Source organism: Nymphaea colorata, chromosome 1 (assembly GCF_008831285.2).
Source record: "Nymphaea colorata isolate Beijing-Zhang1983 chromosome 1, ASM883128v2, whole genome shotgun sequence".
Taxonomy (NCBI): Eukaryota; Viridiplantae; Streptophyta; class Magnoliopsida; order Nymphaeales; family Nymphaeaceae; genus Nymphaea; species Nymphaea colorata.
In genome coordinates, this window is record NC_045138.2 from 14,868,877 (window position 1) to 14,890,682 (window position 21,806).

General features: G+C 36.6%; 1 protein-coding gene across 8 annotated transcripts; it reads left to right on the forward strand.

The window, feature by feature from the left end:
* The first annotated feature begins 1,103 nt into the window (after positions 1-1,103).
* On the forward strand, positions 1,104-20,949 carry LOC116245921 (uncharacterized). 8 transcript variants are annotated; one of them, XM_050077472.1, is made up of 9 exons: positions 1,104-1,672; positions 2,184-2,247; positions 6,942-7,154; positions 7,547-7,632; positions 16,386-16,469; positions 16,590-17,156; positions 18,255-18,473; positions 18,631-18,755; positions 19,931-20,949. In XM_050077472.1, the coding sequence occupies exons 5-9, from the start codon at positions 16,438-16,440 to the stop codon at positions 20,644-20,646; spliced, it is 1,659 nt and encodes a 552-aa protein (XP_049933429.1). In that variant the 5' UTR covers positions 1,104-1,672; positions 2,184-2,247; positions 6,942-7,154; positions 7,547-7,632; positions 16,386-16,437; the 3' UTR covers positions 20,647-20,949. The 8 variants fall into 8 exon arrangements, with proteins under 8 accessions (XP_049933429.1, XP_049933430.1, XP_049933428.1 ...); XM_050077473.1 differs by lacking the exon at positions 6,942-7,154; XM_050077471.1 differs by lacking the exons at positions 6,942-7,154; positions 16,386-16,469 and having other exon boundaries at positions 19,931-20,682; positions 20,779-20,949.
* Positions 20,950-21,806: the final 857 nt, after the last annotated feature.

Here is a 21,806-nt window from a genome sequence, read left to right on the forward strand (position 1 = left end):
CACTAATAAAAGCATGGCCTTTCACGACCAAGACTTTAACACAGGAAAGTAAACGGATAATACTTTGAAAATTTCGGTTTTCTGAAAACCTTTTTTTTTTTTATTGAGCTTTGCAAACTAAGTTTATGATTTTGGATGACTTGTCAAAAGCCACGCTTTCACTTTTTGAAACTTGGTTTTTGTTTGGTTGGAAACTATGCCAAACTTTCGTTAATATTATCTACAAGTACTTATTGTTGTTATTATTGTTATTTAAAAATAAAAGAGATGAAATTAACTGAAAAGTGTCATAGTGATGTTTGTCACTTTGAAAGCCACTATATATTATATACTAGTCTAAATGATGCGAGACACATATAAAACCATCAGAAGTATTAAATGGTTAAAAGAAAAAAAAAATCACATACGTGCATTAATTTGATAATAAAAAATAGTTTTTGATTGCACATAGCATGTTTTACAATTAAGGTTGTTGAAATTATTTATAATAACTAAAATAATGAACAGTACTTCTTTTTCCCCTCAAAACGTGGGTTCAACAAATCCGTAGGGATAAGTTTTTCCAACTACCGTTCTGTTTTATTCCTAACTCTTTTGCATTTTCTTTTTTACAACCATTTTTTCCATTTAAATTCACCCAGATACATGTGTAATTTATTTTATAAGTTGTATGGCTCATATAATCCCTTAGCCTATTTCGGATTTTTTTTTTGAAAAATTATATTTCATTTAGTATTAAAAACATTTAAAACTATAATTAAGCCTTCAAAGTTTTTAACTCTGCCACGGTTCAGCAAATTCCTCCAACAAACATTTGATTTACGAAACGTCAAGTCAATTAATAGCATTACTAAAAAACTTATCGGGAAAGCGAAGTTCAAATTTGAACATCATTCCAAAAGTGGCGCGGGAGTCCATTACTTTTGGAAACGTGGAGCGCGCTCGGGTTTGTATCAATAGAAACATGCTACTAAAAATTAAAATTCCAACAGACGAAGGTACAATAAAGTTAGCACCAAAATAGTAAAAGGCGATTCCTTTTCCCAATATTTCCTTGTTTGCAAACCTCCATAAAGACGTAGAATTTCCAGATTTCTAATCTAGAAGGAAAGCGATGGAAAATCGATGACCATTTATTTTCAAATAAAATGCAAAAGATGGAAAATGTTACTTCTACGAAGTTTAAATGGATCGGGCTTCAACAACTTGTGATGACAAGCGGAATCAAAATAAATATTTTCACCATAGTTTTCGTTTCCATTAAAATTTGAAATGTTATCATTTTTCAGGTAGTTTGGGACCCCCGCCGAAAGCCCTTTCAATCGGCGAACCTGCAGCGTGATCGGTCTCTGTCACCAAAGAAGGAAGGTCCAGCGTCTAAGCGGTTAGCGCAGAAGGGTGCGACGTTATGGGGCTCATACTGGCGACGGAGGTCGGCCTTAAGAGGGGCGAATGTGGGTTTCCCGTCGGAGAGGGTGAAGCTAGTATATAGCGCCGGCCTTTCTTTCGCGCTGATGGGAAGAGCGAGGGCGGCATTTGATTTTCTCTCTGTAAATAGACGTCGGAGGGGCGGAGCCTAACTTGGGAGAGGGGTGGTACTGGTGGTCAGGGCTTTCCCTCTTTCGTCGTTCTCTTTCTTCTAACTGTCTCTTCACGGGGAAGTCCGTAGAGAGTGAGTGAGATAGATAAGTTTTTTCTTGGTCTTTTGTCTTTTTCATCTTGCATTCCTTTTTCTCTTCCTTCCCTGGTTTGAGAGTTTCTGTTCTGTTTGGGCGTTCTTGATTGTGGGTTCTTTTTGTTCCTTCTCTCGTTCTCTATTGGTTATGAGTGTGTTTCTATACCTTCATTTTTTGAAAATCTGCCCAGCTACATTATACATCATTTTCTTATGAGAAAACTATGTACTACCCTTGCGGTTAAACAGAAACTACCACAGCCACTTCCTTCAAACGAAGCAGCGGATTGTACTTTTTCATGGTCTGCTGCTTTCTTCTGGTTAAGCAGCGTTGGTTACTTTTCCGCTTAAGGACATTGGGTGTTGGGTTGCTTTCTTGTCTTTGTTTTCCTTTTTTCCTTCTGCCCTAGTTGTGTGTGGGTCTTTTTCTTTCTTCTGTGGTTGCTCTTCTGCTCATTAAATCTTCTGCTTATTGAATGGATTTGGGTTGTTTTCCTTTCCCTTCTAGGTTGGAAGGGTTTACCTTTGCGCAACGCATTCTTTGTTGTGGGGTTCAACGTCGTTTCTTCATGGTTAGTGTCATTCTCTTTCTTCTTATCACTCTTTCATTGAGTTTTTCCTTGTGATGTTGCATTTACTTTAAGACGAAAGCTTTATTATGATATATTTCTGGTAGATTTTTTGTGATATTTTAGTTTGCAAAATGAAATAGTTGTTTTTGTGTTTATTGTATGTTTGTCCTATAATATCTTCAATTTTATTGGTTTCACATGTCCCTATGGTTGTCATGATCCAATACATAATCTTGCTTGTGTTGTCAAGGAGCCAAAATGTTTTGATCCAGATTTGGAGACTGAGCTCTCGTTTGCTTTCAGTTTATGCCACACAAATATAGATGTGGATTGGCTGAAAGCCTGAAACTGCAAAGTCACAGAAAATGTCTTTTTTTATTAAAAAAAGTGAACAAAAGTGAAAAAATGTGATAAATTCGATGGCTGTTTAAAACATAAAAAAATGTGTTAAAAAAAAACATTAAATAGCAAAAAGGCGCTTTTTAGCACGTTTTTTTTTCACTTTTTTAATTTTTTAATGCCAAACAATTTATTTATTTTTTATTTGTTGCAAATCTACTTATCTTATTTTTTGATGTTTATGTTATTAGTTTCTCACTTATTTTACTTTTCTTCATTTTTAGTTTTTGAAATTTTTTAAAAATTTATATTATTTTTCCCATTTTTTCAAGCTCGCCGTATTATATTCGAGAAAAACCTCACCGTTTAAAACTCTGAAACCTGATTTGTGACTATGGTTGAAAGCATCATACCTCGTGCTTGTATTGGCCATATTTTATGGTATGGCTTCCATATCAGTTGATACAAGTTCTTTTTTTTTTTTCAACGGTTTTTAAGAAGCTTTGGAGGCCAAGTTTTTGCTATTTAAAAAAAAAATCACAAGAAATCATCTATTTTATGGTAAAATCACTAGTTTGAGGGATAATGAAGAAAAATAAAAATTAATGATTATCGTATTGATTGATAATGATCATGATGTTACTGAATCATAAACATAATTTCAATTTGTATTTGGCAGAGAATTTTATGAATTATGTGTTTTTATGTAAATGATTTTGAAGTTTTTGTTGTTTATGAATTATAATTCATGAATGTTTATTATGTTTGTGATGAGTTCTGTTTATCAAACACGTTTTCTTGAAATTTCAAGTTTTTTTTGGCTTTTTTCTTTCTTTTTTTCATATTTTTTTAAATATTTTTTATAAAATTTTAAATAATTTTAAGGTACATTTTGATACATTTTCTATATGCTACAATTAGTGTAAAGGTTAGTTTGATCGATACGCTTTACAATATGCCTTTTACAATGTTCACCGATACGCTTGTGTTACACATGAAAAATGTGGTCATAAACATGAAAATATATTTTGTAAACTTATATGATAAGTATTGTATAATAAGAGCTTGTATCATATGATATAGGCAACATTGTATGTCATAGCACATTGCAATATCTAAATCTTTATAATCTATTATTGATATAATGCAAGTGATTTCAATTTTCATTAATGCTCATTGGTCAACATTTATGAAGAAATACAAAGATGTTTCCTTTTATTTGAGATCATAGTTGTTAGAATTAGGTTAATAAGGTCATGTATGATATTTGGGGTTGGCTTTATTTTGATTGTCTTCTTAGGTTATTGGTTGTTTTTGTTTTAGCAAAGTGATTCTTAGTGTCATGGGTTGACTTTTTCAAGCTTATTTGGCCCACGCAGCGCTGAATGTTTCCCAAGCTTTTGGCCAGTCTTATCTCAATCTTAGTGTAGCGGAAACTTTCATCAATCTTTTGGGACCATGGACTAGACGAGTGAGTGCTAGGCACTTGGCACAACATCACCCTACATTATCCCATAGTAGACCATCTACAAGCCGTGGCCATGAGGCCATGTCAGAACACCCACTCCTCCAAGCGCCTGTCTACTTTTATACGAAATCTGGGTATGGGTAGACTTTCATTGGAAGCCTCCAATTGAAGTCGGTTGTTGACTGTATGTTATTAAGTAAAGCGGCCGACCATCGCTACTCGTCGTCGAGCTTTCACTTGCTCGCCCCGCGTTACTCTATGCGATTGTCAATGTAGCATATGCGTCCATCGAGGGAATTGCTCCTAACCCACGTGCACTCCCGTGCACAACCAAACACTACGCGTGGGGAATCCATCGATTTCGAACTACAGACTTGCACGTTTCAAGGGATTGATGACCAAGATGCACTTATACGCTTTGTCTTTGCACCACCGCGCTGCACATTCCAAGTGCATTGCTTTTTGCTTGACTTAGAGTTTGATTGGATCTCACATGCTTCCCGAGCAATGCCGAAGCTGGCCAAGCAGCATCTCATATTGTTGGCTTGGCGGGGCCAAACATAGTCGGTCTGCAACATTCTCCCACCACAAAATCGTCGATGCCCTCAGCGACCTGTCTCGAGTGAGAGAAACTCCGCAACCATCCCCTTTATTTCATTCAATTGAGCCACCATCCGTTTGCTTGACGCATTTGTCACGTCTCGGCTACTTATTTTATCGGGTGTTTTGCCTCTAGTCTATTTTCGGTTCTTCTCACTTTTTTGTCACTTTCTGCATTTTCTTTAGTAAAGTTTGAAACATATCCGACGACCACTAACTATCAAATTTCTAAGATGTGTTGCCAACCAACATTCTTGCTTCTTCAAGCCATAACAACGCTAAGGGCCCATGCTCTCTTGGACAATCTTTTTTCAGGTTGGGCCTCTCACCCTATTTGCATTAACAAACGGTTCCTCATGGTCTTTCTGGTCTTGATACCTAGATACTATCTTCGGAACGTGTGATTTCCATTTGGTCAACACCAACACAGCCACTTGAACCAGTGTCCAACGAACATACCCAAATTATAGGGCACTAGCAACAAGCCAATCTTATTTAGAACAACTTGTTGATTGTATCTTTTGCATCGTTCTCATCTTTTAAGTTCTTTCCGAGAAATTGTCCTACTCTGATACTATTTTTTCATGGGCTGACTTTTTCAAGCCTATTTGGCCCGTATGGCACTGAAGGTTTCCCAAGCTTTCAGCCAACCTTAACTCAATTTTAGTGTAGCGGAAGCTTTCATCAATCTTCTGGGATTATGGAGTGGACGAGGAGTCTTAGACACTCGGCACAACATCACTCAGGATTATTACACAGTAGACCATTGGCAAACCGTGGCCATGAGGCCCTATCAGAACACTGTAATTCCTCCAAGTGCCTATCTACTTTCATACGAAATCTGGGTGGAGGTAGACATCAATTGGGAGGAAGTCCCTGACCGAAGCCAGTTGTCGACTATATGTCATTAAGTAATGCGGCCGACCATCGCTACTAGTCGTCGAGCTTTCACTTGCTCGCCCTTGCGTGACTCTACGCCTTTTTGGACACAACATATGCGTCTACCGAGGGAATTGCCCCTAACCCACGTGTGACCCCGTGCGTATTCAAGCAATACGCGTGGGGAACCTATCGATTCCCCAACGACGGACTTGCACGTTTCAAGAGATTGATGACCAAGACTCACTTATATGATTTGTCTTTGCACCGCCACGCTGCGCATTCCAAATGCATTGCTTTCTGCTTGACTTAACGTTTGATTGGATCCCACATGCTTCCCAAACAATGCCGAAGCTGGGCCAGACATAGTCGGTCCGCAACACTTAGTTTGTTTTGTTTTGTTAATTAGATTAAGTCATGAAGGGTCCCTAGTTTTTTTTGTTATCCAAACAAAGTTGATATTTTTGCACTAACTTTGTTCCTTCATTTAATGCTTTTAGTCAATTTTGTAAAAGACATATCTTAACGTATATTGGTTGGATTGACCTATTTGGCGTATCATAACGTATCGGTATCGCCAATGTATCGTTGGGTATTGTATAATTAGTTTTTGAAATTTTAAAAATATAAAAAAATTCTATAAAATAAAGAAAATTTGAAAAGATAAATAAAATAAAAAAATCTATAAAAATGTAATCAATATAAAAAATCATCATACATAAAGAACATTCATAATGCATCATTCATAGGTTATTATAATATATCAACAACACATTCAAAATAACATAATAAAGTTAAACATCCATCACAATATATTAAAGTATTACATCACTATTTATAAGTTCAAAACATATAATTATCATCTTTCACGATTCAACGATAATCATATTCCTCGTCATTTGCGTCATGATCTTCATCCTCATTTTCATTTTTTTCATTATATGTTTTAATCTATTTTGTTGAAATCTCACCAACATTTCATTGCTCTCCAGCCTCTCTTTCTTTCAAAAAACTATATTGCTTATTCAATGTTTAGAAAATCAAGGTCGTCCTCATCAAGGATCATAGATGGTTCATGGTTGTTTTTCAATACAGGGATCTAATACATCAAAATTGCCAAGGCTGATGGGATCAAATGAGTTTGATGCTTCCTTGAAGGCGTTGCTTATCAATGTTATGTTCATTGTACCTAAGGGGAAATATACAAGGAAGTTTATGAATGTTCTGTACTTGATATTTGTGCACCCATTTGCCATTACACTTTATCGTGTGTTTCCAGCTCTTCAGTTCAGTCCACACAATATGCTTTGATATCTCTAATTGCATCATTAAAAGTTTTACCTTGCAATTTATGATAAGAAGGTATTTTATACCCTTGGCATACAAAAAGTGATCACATTTGTTGTAGGTTGAAAATGATAAGAGTTAGTTGTATTAAAGAGAATGGATGCATCACAGAACCACCTTCCTATGGTATCATTTGCTGCGTTGATAATGTCCCTCGTACACATGGCTATACGAATTTCACGCTCATGCAGTAGTATAAATGGGGAAGAAATTCTTGATCAAGTAGAATCCAATATTCGACCTCCTAGTTGGTACTTTACCATCAGTACAAGTGGTATGACCACTGCTCCTTCCACGTATCTTAAGTTATACTTGTACTTGCACCTGCACGTCTTCTCTTTCTCGCTGAAGCTTAATAACCACCTTTATGCATTATGTCTTTCCTTTATCTGTGATACAGATAACATTGCTTATGGTAACACCAATAAAACACGAATTTGACTTTTTTTATAGTTTCAAATGACCGACTTATTTATTGTTTTTTTTAAAATGTATCTTTTATGACTATGGACACATCGATTTTTTTTATTGCTACATTTGATAATAGGTTTCTTCCTTGAAGTCATTACATTTTTTATTTGAAATTTGTCTTTGCATATAATGTTAATATAATTTTTTTGTTAATATTGTTGAATGATACATTTTAATCATTAAATTGTAATGCAGGAACTTGTTTGTGAAACTTGTGGTGGATCGCGCTTCTCTGATTGTTTTATCATTTGTCAGAAGTGTAGTTCTTATGCAGTGCATCGGTATTTAAACTTTGTGGTTACTACATTATTAATATATCTTTCTTTTTTGCGAAAGTATTTCATGAACTTCTTTATGCTTTTTTGAGCATTATCCTTTGGATAAGTCAATTGTATTTTATCTTGATTGTTGTCTGATAATGTTAATTTGCAAGCACTACTTTATGTTGTTGTGGGGCCTTGATTTCAAGTTTCAACTATTTTTGCTTAGTTCTTTTGAATGCTGTGTTCATGTATTTTTGCTTGCTACTTCCTTCCCATGCGAAATCCTTTACTATTTTTTGTGGAGGTATGCTGAGGTTTGATAGACGTTTCTTTTTGGAATGAAACCATTGTGAAATTATAACTGTGACATTTAACATTTTTATAGTGACATATCTTCTAATCAAGCTGAGGAACAATTTGGAGACACAAAATTAGAATGCCATTTCATGATAACTTGATGGTTATTTTCAATGTGCAATGACCACATGTGTAATTGAAGCACTAGATAGACGTAGGCTGGAAATTTAAAGGTTCTTTGTTGCTACTCAATAAAAGAAAACAATAAAGGGGAAAGAAAAGAGAGGAGAGAAGGTCCAAATCAGGGGTTTTAGGTAAAGCTGAACACTGGTCAATATATTAGGAAATAAAACAAACAAAAATATTTTGGAAACTTGATGTCGATGTTGTTCAACATGGCATCTATGTTATTTGCGGTGCTTAGTCCAGCACTTAGGCACACTTTTAATTTTTTAATTATTTAGATGGTACTGCATTGCCCATGTTATATCCTTCTCTCTTAACTCTAATGGTGGAAATGATGAAGGTACATTGAGAAGACAACAGTTGGATGGATGAAATTGAGACCAGTATGTAGTTATGTATCACTATGTCGTAGGGGCAGTGTTGTATGTATCGTACGATATGGAGCCGTATCGTACGATACGTATCATATCGAACGTAAAATACTATACGATACACCCCTCGTATTGTACATTTACGATATGACAACGATACAGTTACGATACGGCACGATACGTTACGATACAATTACGATACGACACGATACGTTACGATACAGTTACGATACGACACGATACAGGTATGATACGGTAATTTTTATTGATTTTTTATTATTATTTTTGTATTTTTTAGAAATTTTTATATTTTTTCTGATTTTTTTTAAAAACAATATTGTTACGATACATTACAATATTTTACGATACAACGTATCTTAAAGCCAAACCGATACGGCTTATGTTACGCTTTTTACAACATTGCGTATGGGTACTCCTAAACTGCTGGACCCATGTTGATGTTGGTATTGGTTTTGGTGCTTTTTTGAGACAGTGCGTCCCATGCAAGTAGCTGAGTCGGGGCAAAACTGGCCATTTGAAATGTACAACAGACTAAAATTTGGACAATACAAAAAGTTTATATATAAATATAGATAAATGAAGCTCGTAAATAGTTAAGTAACTATATATATACACTTAATCACCACACCCACATCTAAATTTTATTGAAAAATTGCTGTATCTGCACCTACACCAGCACCAACACCTTGCTCCCATAGCATGTGAGCGGGGAGAAGTGTACATACACATTTCATTTTGTGTTGTTCAAATGGAATGTCTCCTTTGGCTGGAAGCGATAATTAAACCATTGCCACAAATATCGTTCTTGAGTTTCCAATGGTGGTGTTTTTCTCAAGTATTTTTCGGTAATATTGTTTTTGTTAGGAAAGCCTTGGAAAATGAAAAAATAAAATTAAGTAAAAACACAACGAATGAGAAGCTAAGGACATTAGCTCAACCTAAAAAATGTTAAAAGTAAGGTTTCAATGATATAAAAATAAAGCCAAATAATTCCATTTAGGTGTAAATATGAATCCATGACAATATTAATGTTAAGAAAAGAGAAAAATGAAAAAACAGGAAAAGTCGTGAAGATAACATGATAAATTTATTCTCATTTAAAAAAAGCTATGATTTTTTTTCATTTTTTTTAATTTTCTTATTTTGCTTGTTAATATTGTGATACTTTCGAAAATATCACGATATCTATGACAATGGCTGAACGACTTGGATTAAGGTTCCAAGATGAGTGTTAGACACCGGATAGGGGATCTCGGGTCGGGTCCATTAGTCTGACCCATTAACCTATATAAAAAGGGGTTTTAGTAGATCAGAATAGAGATCATTGCAGAAATTAGTGGGTGTTCCTCTGGGAGTAGAAAGCCTAATCTAGAGATTAGGGTTGAGTGTGCGCGTGGAATTTGGGGTTTCCTTTTGTAAGGGTTCATCGAGGTTAGCGGTGGCTTACAATCATATCAGAGCTGGTCGTCTGCTTCACCAAACCAAATCACCTCTTCACGTTGTTTGCTTGTGAGAATGCTTGTGAGGATGAGGATCCCACAACTCTTGAATCCTTCTACAAGCAATTGGAGGAAGAGCACCAAATGATGGACAAGTTCATGGAGGCGATGGAAACTGAGAATCCATGGCTAAGAGGTTGGGAATTATAATGGCCTAGCAAAAGGTTTTCAAAGACCTGGTGGAACAGTTGCTTAACAGCATAGATGTTAGGGTGATCAGAGCCAAGAACATTCTAGAGTCGTCATACAAGGATGGAGAACAAGTAGAAAAGATAGTGTCCACCTCTCAAGATGCAGAGGCGGTTAAGAAGGTCTGTCACATCAACTCGATTTTTATGGTAGCGACAATAATTTCCGTCGTGTTGAGATCATGAAGCAAGAGATTGTAGGAAGTGAAGAGAACCTACAAGAAAATGGCCAGAAAATTGTTGATGTTGATGAAAAAGGCACGAGCTAGTTTTTACAGGGTGTCGATGAAATCTTGGATGTTTGTTTATGCCGATTCAAGTTGGAAAGAGAAATAGTTGGGATTGGGAAGCACCATTTATGCCATGGGGGCACATTCGTTCGATCACCCAAGAAAGGCACCAATGTCCTATCGCCAATAGTCAAAAGGCAAGGTACACATAATTCTTTTTATGTTTATGTGGAGTTATCGGCAGGGCGCCAAGTTGCTTTTCTGGAGGCCTCACATGTGATTGGAAGGAATGCAAAGCAGCCATGGAAACCACCGTGGGTCAATGAGGATGGCGACTCAAAGCAAGATGCAGGGAGGCTCAAGGAACGAAGATCTCAGGCACCATTATTTGATATTACAGTTGGTGACCTTTTTCCCTAGGTGAATTGCAATCAGGTTCCAAAAATGCGTTCAACGTCGGACATTCTCTTACCAATGGCAAGTCTATGCGAATCAGGGAAAAACCTCATAAAGATCAGAAAGGCCCTTTGAGATCCGATTGCAAGGCTTTTGAGGGATATCAGACTATTGGGGATGAAATCATAGGCCGATTGGCGATTACAAGGAGAGGGGGAGTGGTTGCTGGTCCAGATGACCTGCCGCAATCTGTTTTACTGCAAGCAACAAAAGGAGCCATTAGATTTGCCAATTGATGATGCTATTGAGGCGCAAGCTATAGAAAATCCTAAACCAGGCAAGGCTAGGGAAACCACCCAAAGTCAGAGAAGTGTTCGCCTTAGAAGAATAAGGCTAACTATACCAGTGTTCCAGTTCTTGAAGCCAGAAATTGTCACTCCCAACCTTGACAGGATTGTCATTACACGTTTGATAATAATTCCTTTGCTGTATGAGGAAAAGTCAGGGAAGCACCTTGACGACGCTGACACTCTTTGGCGTGGATTCTCCTCGATGCATTCTTTCATTTCTTTCACAAGAATAATCTTGCAGTGTGGCAGCTTTCACAAGGCCAACAAGACTACTTGGAGGAGAAGGATAAAATCATGGTTGGTGTGGGATTTCCTTACTCAAAAATTGATATTGAGAAGGTCCTAGTGGCCATTCCTAATGCAAGACGGTGCAAGGAGAGCACACCTTTGATGGTAAAGAATGCATATATACCGATATGGAGGGCCACTCTTAAAGGTTTGGGCATATGCTGTTGGGGAGGGTCTTGGAAGGGATCTTGAGAGTTGGAGGGAGATCATCTTTCTATCTTGTTGTCCTGAACCAAGCAGCGGTCTAGACACACAGAAAGCTATGGTGAACCAGGCAGTGGGCTTAGAATAGTTAATAAATTCCGACATTACCTCTGAAGTTTGGGTCACTATCGACATTAGTAGATGCCCCAAATTGGTAAGTGAAAATGTTGAGTTGCATGGGCTGGTTTTCCACGAACAAGTTACGAGGGGGTACGAGCGATTGCAAGGAAGCTCAAAGTGGGAATGGATTGTGAGTGTGACTGGATCAGAGGGAAGAACGTTAGCCATGCATTCCATTGACCCTTCTCATGTGAAGGTTCGTGTGACAGGTAAGTGTTACGATGATACATCGATTTTGCAAGTTTCAATCACAGATTGCTTTGACCATGGACCTCTTGAGAAAAAAACTCATTTTTTGGAAATGGAGTTCTACTCTATCTTGGGTGATAGTTCACTCTCTTCACCTAAAGCCAAAATATCATTTATATAGTCCATATCATCTTTGACTTACTCAAAAGTGAGATTAGTTGAAGCCGAGCAGTTTCACTGATCGATGCTTACCTATCCAACTCTGGCACATGCCTTAATGCATGTTATGGAACATGCTGGTGGGGGAAGAGTGATTTCCCAGTCTTGTGGGATGGAAGATAAAAACATGCCCTATAATTATTTTGTTATCATTGCATCTGGTTAGGAAAGGGTGGACACGAGAGACTACTTATTGTGGAGCCTGTAGTTTCCCTGAGCATGAATTTGAAGACATGCCTTATGAAGAAACTATACAATCCATGGTGCAAGGAGAAAGGGAGGGCGTTAAGGGTCTTGAGCAGTTCAGCTGGTCAGAACCAACACCTTATTTGGATCACACACTTTGGTTTTTCCATCCTCAAGTGACAACCCCATTATGCCGACTTGCTGAAATCCAAGGAATGGCTGCTCACTATAGTAAGTACACTCACTTGATTACGTGTAAAAAGGAGCATCCAAGAATGCATTGTGGTGCCGATCAGTGGGTTAAATTGCAGGCCTTCAAGGAAGATGCATGCTTGGGCAATTGTAGAACAACATACTTCTTCACACATATTGTCATGAGACACATTATCTTGGCAGTTGCATTTACAACATGTAGATGGGAAATGCAGCACAAGTTGGCATGGAAGGACTCGTCTCACCCATTAGCGATTCATACTCCGCCACTCACACCCATTAGCGGTACCAGTGCGGGTGCGGCGCAGGTGTGGTCAACACAACACTGAGTACGGTCAACGTACCTGGGGTAATTTTTAACCATTTTCAGACTTGGTCAACTTTGACCAAGTCCAAATTTGTCTGGTTTTGAATTTTAACGTTTTTTTTTTAAATTTTAACGTTTTAAACAATTTTCATGTTAAAATCTTCGAAACCTTTAGACATATTTTCGTTTCGTCGACTACGTTTCTTCCTCTTCATCGAAGACCGACGATGCTTCACCGAAAACCAACGATGGCAGGTGAACGGCGAGTGGCGACGGCATGCGGCAAATGGTGAGTGGCGACAGCAGGCGGCGAGCGGCGAGCCAATCTTCTTGGTATTTGCTTGCTTTCATCATCTACTCGTGTGTTGAGCCTTCCATCATCTCCGGTGCCGGTGGACCAGATGCCGACTTCGAGGAACAATGCTCTCTCTCTCTGTTGGATGACTTTTGTTTCTCTCGTCTGAGGAATACGTTTGACCCTTTTTTCCCGATTCTTTGTTTGATTTCTGTCTCGATTCTTTCTTCACTTTTTTCCTCTTTTGTTTTATTGCTTGGTGATTCTTAGTTCTTAATCCTTGTTCTATCTTCTATGCTGATTTTACATGCTTGATTGTCGCAATCTATCGTTCTTATCCCTAGGTTGGTTTACAGTTGCTACTTTGAACTAGAAATTTGTTGACTATGATGTTCGTGTTCGTAGTCAATAGTCATGACTTTCTTGACCTCATTATGTTGGTGTAAGTACGTGGTTCTGTTGTTATTCTTGGGAAATGCCTGCTCTTCGTTGTTTATGTGGCTTTCAATTGGTTTTTCCTCTTTATAGGTGACAGAGACTGCTGATTTTCAAAAGGATCTCTAGTAGTATGATAGTATCTATAAATTTTGGATCATGATTTATGAATATGTTATTTTGTTTGTAAGTTTTTGATATATATATGTGTGAATATGTTATTATGTTTGAAATTTTTTGACATATATATATGTGCATGTGTGTGTACGGTCGTACCCTCGCACCAAAGTTTTTTAAAAATGGTCCGTACCCACACCCGCACCCATACCCGTACCCGTACCTATGTGACATAGGTTAAAAGAAAGTAAAGATAAAAACAAAAAATTTGAAAAACATGCCTTTTTTGGAAAAAAAGTTTGTAATATATTTATGGCCTTTTTGCTCATCTTTCTCTTGATTTTTGTTTGTTTTTCTCTTTTTTAAGGTTAGTGACATCATGGATTCACCTTTGAGCTTAAATGAATTTATTTATTATCATTCTTAGCGTAAACACATAGCTGCACATGTGGTGATATTTTTGAAAATATCGTTATATTAACCATAGTCACAAAAAACCCTTTTTTTTGAAAAAAAAATGATAAATTAAATTGCTGTTTAAAACTAAAAAATGCATTTTTCCTTTTTTTTTTATTTTTTCACTTCTTTCATTTTGTTCAATTTTTTAATGCTAAACAGTTTTTTTTTTCATTTTCATTTTTTTATTTGTTACAAATCTACTTATCTTCTTATGTTTGTGTTATTAACTTCTCACTTATTTTCCCCCATTTTTAGTTTTTTTATATTTTTAAAAATTTACCATATTTTCCTCCTTTTTTTCAAGCTCGCCGTATTATACTCGAGAAAAACCTCACTGTTTAAAACTCCGAAACAATGTTATAAAAGGCGTAGCGTATCGCGTATCGGTCGGGCCGACTTATACGCCGTATCGTAACGTATCGCAAACGTTGCGTAGCGTATCGTAAAATTAATTTTTTAATTTTAAAAAATATTTTAAAATCATAAAAATAGAAAAAAATCATTAAAAATCTGAAAAAAATGAACAAAAAATAAGAAAATAAGAAAAATGTATTCAAATATAAAAAAGATCATCATACATAAGGAACATTCATGTGTATTAACTACACATTCAAAAGTAAGAAATCAAATTTTCAAGAATAACATATAAGCATCCATCACGATTTTAAACTTGAAAATTTTATAGAATATTAGGACTTAGAGTCTTAGGAATTGGAGTTTTAGGACTTAGATTACATCACAATTTTATAAGTTCAAAACATATAGTTATCATCTTTCCTGATTCAATGATAATATCTTCCAAATTGATGAATCCTTGGTTATTTTTGATGAAAACGGGCAAAATCTATCCCTCCTACGTCTATTGGAGTCTTTAAATACAAGAAGAGAGAGGGGGAGGAGTGTTTAAACTTTTAAAAAATAAAGAAATATATGTTTTCTTCCGTATCGTACGATACGGACGCGTATCGTGTTTCAAACACGTATCGTATAAGTTTTCTTGACCTATACGATACGTATCGTACGATACGCGCTCATATCGTACGATACAAATAACATTGCTCCGAAACATTATTTGTGATTATGATATTAACAAAAAAAGGAGATAGAAAAAACAGTAAAATATTGCAATATTTTGAAAAAAGACGTTGAAAAATTTGTTTTTACTTTTTCCAACTTTTGTTTTGTTATTTTATTTCCTCTTGTTTTAGGTTTTCATGTATCTTTACCTAATGTTTGAATTTTTTATTTTTTTGAAATACTCCGATTTTCCAAAAAAGAGAACTTTGTCAAAAAAGAAAACCTGAGAACGATCTTTGTGGCTATGTTTAAACATTATTTTTACCTATTTTTTTGGATTTTTTTATTTCTGAAACATTTGTTGAGATTTTCCAAAATTTTCTCAAGAAACACAATTTTGCCAAAAAATACTCGAGAAACTTCGCTGCTAAAAACCTGAGAACATTATTTGTGGCTATGTTTCAGACTGACGTTTAAGTTGTCCACGAATGGTGATAATAGCTATGAACAATTGACGAGCTCTAGTTTCATGATTTATCCAAAATAGTACACAACGTATTTGTAGCCACACACAATCAGTGCCCTAGCAGTGGCCAATCTGCACCCGCACCTAAGTCGACTTGACTAGGGTGTAGCAACCTTTTTGAAGGGTCTGTGTTACTTATATTGATATGTTCGTTGGCAAGCATGATGGCCCTTGATGCCTTTTTATTATGATTTGATTTAAGTCTTTTTCTTTTTGTTATTTGAGTAGAAAATACATTACTTGTTCTAGTTTTACTATAGTGGCAACTATGTTGGACTTTGTCAATTATTTGTCATTTGTCGACTATCTTTATTACCTTAGACTTTTCTTATTTGTGATGCAGTGTGGTTTAAGAAGATCAGATCTCAGATTTAGATCCAGTTAGACTCTAGATTTGGTCTTATTTAGCATTGATATTATTTTGGATTTGGACCCCCTTTGTTTGGTGGATCTGATATCCAATTCGAATTGAGGGTTCAGGCCTCTTCAAAAGCCTTTTTTTCTTTTGTTTTAGACTAACTGATGTTGAAAAAAAACCTAATTCCCTTTTGTTATTGAATTCTCTTTTCTTAGTGTTTTCCCTTTCATTCTTTGCTTTTTGGTGCTTTTCTAGCGGGGATTAGAATCAGAAAATCTTTTCTCTTTTCTTTTGTTTTAGGCTAATTGATGATGAAATATAAAGGTCTACTCTAACTGGATCCGAATCTGGGATGTCACTAAACCACACTGCGTCAATTTGCCAGTAATTTCCTCTTTTCTTTTGTTTTAAAGTTGGGTTGTGCAGAAGTTTATTGGAATTTGAGAACTGCCATTAGAAGTGTTCTCCTTTTCACTTTTGTTCTTTTCCCACCCTCAATTGCAGTTATTGTCTTGGTGAAGTGAAATGGAGTGGTATAGAAGTCAATTGGCATTGTGAAAGTTGCTGTTTGAAGTGCTCTGAAATTACTCCTTCAATCGACAAGCAAGATCTTGTTGCTAATGAAGTGAAAGAGGACAATGCCATGGGCACTTCCAGACTACTGGCTAATGTGAAACAAACTTCTGTTGCAAATATGAATATGGTTAGAAAAGTTGGCAGCAAAAGGAGACGAAGGAGATTAATTTTGGAGGATGAGGATGTAGATGAGGATGTGGTGCCACGAGAGGCTGGTTTGAATGTGGATGAGAATAAAAATCCTGAAGTTGAAACTGATAGGAATTATCAAAATTTGGTGAATCTGGAGCCTGATGTGGATTATGCAAATGGTGTTAAGAAACTTGACATGAGAGGTTGCACATTTCCTGAGTCATCATCTAGAGATGTTAACAATGATTTGGGTCAAAGTCTGGGCTTGGAAGGTAATGTATGCGAGAATATTTCATGCAACCCAACGTTGGATGAAGCTTCTAACTACATGGAAGGCTGGCCATTGTTTGAGCCAGTGTGGAGGTACATAAATGTCTTTATCATAATATCTCTTCTTTGGAGTCTTCATTTTTTTTTTGGGAAATTTGGGAATGTGAGTATTAATTCACTATTTTCCATTAAATTAAGAAATGAATACACTGTTAAATGCAATCTTGAACTAAGGATCTCTCAAAATATGTGTATGTGTGTGTGTGTGTGTGAGAGAGAGAGAGAGAGAGAGAGAGAGAGAGATTTACTTTGTGTATTTATATCTCTCAAACCATTATAATCAAGTTCAGGTTCATGGAGATTTACACTATTCTTTTTACTGAATTTAGTGAACCAGTTGTACGGTTAAGGTGAGGTTATGATGAACAGTTGAAAAAATAAATAGAGCAAATTTGAAAGAAGTTCCAACCAAGAAAGTGGATCGATTTAGTGAAAGGTGTTATAAACCCCCTTTTTTTTAAAAAAAAAAAAAAACAGTTTTGGGTTCCCTTAAGGTTTTACAGAGGTTGCATTGTACAAAACGATGCAACATGGGTGTCCTACACCCTCATACCTTGCAACATGGGTGTATCACAGAACCTGATTGCTATGTTACATATAGTAAGTTTCAGCTTTAGTTGGTTAGCTTCATTAAATTTGATGTTCTAATAGTTGGATAGTTGTCTGCTTTGTTAGTGCCTAAGTTGGAATACTAGACTAGAAAAATAAGTGTAGTTTATTGACGTATAACTTGCAATATAGCCTTGAGCTGTCGAGGCCAAGGAAAAAGTTATACGATTTAGTACAATGGGAAGTTACATGATAGTCATGTATTTCAGCTCCCAAAAGTTATAGGAGCAAAACATGCAAATGAAGCCCAAGCCTCGCTGAAATCCAACGGCCATTTAGGCTCCTAGAAAATGCTACCTCTGAGACTTGTTTCGCAGAGCTGTAATAATTCAGGTGGTGATTAATTTTTAACTCTCTTCGATGAAAACTTGCTGTTTAGATTTTTCTTTAAGAAAGTCCTTGTTTAAATTCTTTTCTCAGGAGTAGATGGCAATGCTATTTGTTCTTGATATTTTTGGGGTACTTGAATATAAAGGTGAAGTTCTTTTTGTTCTGAAAATCTTGTCTTCCTACTATTTGCAGTGGAAGCTTTTGTATTCGCGGCTACCGGTATGGTGAAATGAGAGCTCACTTGTCAAACACAGCATGTGAAAAAGTTTTTCTTGTGGCAAGAAGTATGCCTACAAGGCTTTCTATACACGTCCATCAAAGATCTGATGTTTGGCCTAAAAGCTTTCAGAAATCTCCTCCCCATGGTGGACATATTGCTTTATATTTTTTCCCCAACTCCAACTCTGGAAAGTAAGTTTTTTTTTTTCCATTTTGTTTTTGTGGGTAGGGAGTCGTGTTGTTATCAGAGCGGAGGGGTGGTTAGATTCTTCTTCATGGACGACACATACTGTTTTTCATCAGTAGTTTAAGGACCTGATTGGTTTCACTGCCTGTGTGTATTTTGAAGGGATGAGCATTCATTTGAGATGCTTTTGGATGATTTAATCACTTCTGATCTCGCTTTAAAGGTCTGTTTTGATGATTCGGAGCTGCTGGTGTTCCCTTCCCTTCAGTTGCCAGAACCATACCACCGTACGTATCCGAACTTCTTGTTCAAGATTTCTGTTGTTTGAGTATCTTGTGATCAGCTTGTGGAACCATCTGTAATGTGAACATGAGCTGGCTCATAAAAAGGAAGCCTGTTAGTTAACTGTCATCAGGTGTTTCTTTTCTTTCGTTAAGTACCTGGTACAAACATATTTATTTATTTTTGTCACCTAAAAGAATCATATAGCTTTCATCAGGTAATTTTTGGCTGGGGTTTGGTCCGTAGTACACAAAACTTATTATTTTTTGTCACCTAATACAAGACAACTGTCTTGAGGTCCTTTTCATTATGTTGATTCCTTTTGTTTAATTTCATACTCTCCTTGTATCTAGTTTTCCATGGTGATTATTGGTTTACCGTCTCATTTAATATGAGTTTACAATTTCAGCTGCTGTCCAGATGTGACTCCTTGTTGGGATTATCTAAGGACCATAGTCACTTTTTTTTAAAAAAAACCCCAATAAGAACTGCCTTAAACTCCAAAATGTTATTTTTTTTACATTTTTTTCTTTTTGATCATGTTTTTATTATTATTTTTATGTTATTTTGCTTTAAATTTTAAAACAAGTTAAATTTATTTATCTTCATTTACGTTGTTAGTAAAACTATGTTTTCTTGTTAGTTTTTCATTTATTTTACTTCTTAAATTTTAGGATTTTTTTTTTTAAATTTCTGAAAAGGTTGTCTATTTTTTCCCGCAATTTTCAACTTTGTGAAAAAACTTCCCGAAAAGAGCCTAACCATTAAAAACTTGTTAACAATATTCATGGCTATGCTCAGGATGTAGTCGTGAGGAATTATCTCATGTGCTATCTCTTTCATGTCAAAGTCTTCCTTTTGATGGTGCTTCAATTTGGATGTTCTTTCTAGTTATCTAACTTTATAATGTTACCTAGACAATTGTAGTAGTCGTTCATTCTTGAAGTGTTTGATTGCTTTTATCCCCAACTTTATAATGTCACCTACACTTATCGAACCCTAGGAATATGATTCAAGCTCAAATTATGCAGCAAAATGAAGCTGGGTTAATGTTGACATATGTTGGTCTTGTTTCGTATATGGTACCTATAGGGAGTAAGAAGGAAAGGTCGATCAAATTATTTTCTGGAGTGGACTGTTTTTGATTAGTTATGGGCATTACGTGTTCTGTATGTCACAGGTTTTCATCAAAGATATTACATATGGGGGGTTTTCAAAAATAAGTCAAGCGATGGATTGCCTCATATTGATGGAAGTTTGCGAAAAGGAAGAGCCAGCTTGCACTCATCGGATCACTTGCCCGGAAGAATAATCGATTCAGTTGATTCTTTGCCTTCCATAATCTCCTCTCCATCTTTATGTTCACCTACACCTGATGATATACAGCCGCATGGAATGGTGGATTCAGTCAAAATCAAACTTAGGAGCGGAAGCAAGGATTCTGTTATGTGCAAAATGGTGCTTCCACACGCATGCTTATCACATCCTCAACAATTGGAGCCTAGCCATTGTGAAATAAAAAAGCTTCAAAGGGATGAGGTGACTGAGAACGTGCTTCTTCCTTTGGATATGAAGACCTGCAACTCCGTGCTGAAAAGGAGCGGATTGTGCCAGCAAGACTGTAATTCTAGCTTTGAGTTTCCTGTTTTTTCAAATGCAGAGGATGGCGTCCCTATAGTAGGGAATCGTCAACCTGAACTTGGTGAGGTGCAAGATGATACATCCAACTGTTTGAATCTTTTCCCACTTGCAGGTGAGGATCTTGCTGTAATGGTTAGAATGGGGGACAATAGTGGGATTAGTCTTGAACTGGGGCTCAGTCGGATGACTGCGAAGCGGGGTGGTAGTTATAAGAATACAAAGCCTCTGGAACCTGGAAGAAGTTTACTATGCTGATTTCATGATTCCCACGATTCCGGTTGAGCTTTTGAGGTGACGAATGTCTTGACTCGAGTCAAGAATCATTTTTGGCTTCTGCTCGATCCGAGTTTCTGCCTTCTCACTCAATTTTCATTTGTATTAACACAGCCCGCTTCCGCGTTTCACTAGAAGAGCCAAAGAGATCCAGATAGTGTAAAGTATTTGGCCAAATTGAGGTGCAGAAGCAGGTTGCATTTGTTATATGACTATTGTTGTACAGTTTGTGAAGATATTTGCATCTAGTAGCCTGGAGCATACAAATTTAGGGACGATCGCGTAGACTTTTGCAGTGACTTTTTCCAAACTGCCAAACCTTGTCTAACGGATCATCTATCGAAGGCTTCCACGTGTATGATTGATGATGGGTGGGCAGTAGGGTCCGTTTACATTGCGGGGGAAGGAATTCAATTTGGATTTGGATTGTGCTTGTGCAAATGATTGGTTCTAAAAAAGCGTATTAACAATATAATTGCCTGCCCTTTTATGATGACAAGGAACCTTCCAAGCAACCGTGAGACTTTTGTCTACCGTTCAATATCCGATGTGCCAATGTTGACCGATTGATCTGTCCCTGTAATTGAACCTTCTAGGTGTTATCTAGGCATTTGATTTAGCATATATGAATTTTAGTTCCTCCACTTGTTCTGGAATGCTTCTTCAAGTAAGTGGGAGAAGGCAGGTACGTCCGTTCGATTCTTGGGATCCCTGATCCCTCTCATTGTAGCAATCCAACCTACTCCAAATGCTAAGCTCAATTTTTTTGTATGGCCGGTTAGCAGTTTTGGTTTTAGTTCCAAAAAGTTAGTTTTAGTTCCAAAAAGTTATAAACTAGTTCAATCGATCATTTATAAGTCCTTGAAAGTAATGAGATTAAACAACCCACATCCTTCCAAACATGCTCATCCGCATGTGGGACTCTCCAAGGTAGCATACTATACTGCTTGAGTACATCATCATCTAACGGTTTTATTTATGATCTAAATAAGAATATTAACTAGGATAACTAATCACTTAACCAAGTCTTTTTTAAGTCGGTTAGTGATTTAATTTAATACATGACTAAATTTAATCAGTAGGTTATTACATGCACACGTTAAAAGAAGCATCTACTGTTCAGCAGCCGGCCGGGGCAGTAG

Bases quoted from the DNA above. Each gene is read 5' to 3' on its own strand.
- LOC116245921 (XM_050077471.1), top strand. The intron at 18,474-18,630 runs GTAAGTTTTTTT...TGTATTTTGAAG, and splicing joins CCCAACTCCAACTCTGGAAA to GGATGAGCATTCATTTGAGA. The intron at 18,756-19,930 runs GTACGTATCCGA...TGTATGTCACAG, and splicing joins GTTGCCAGAACCATACCACC to GTTTTCATCAAAGATATTAC.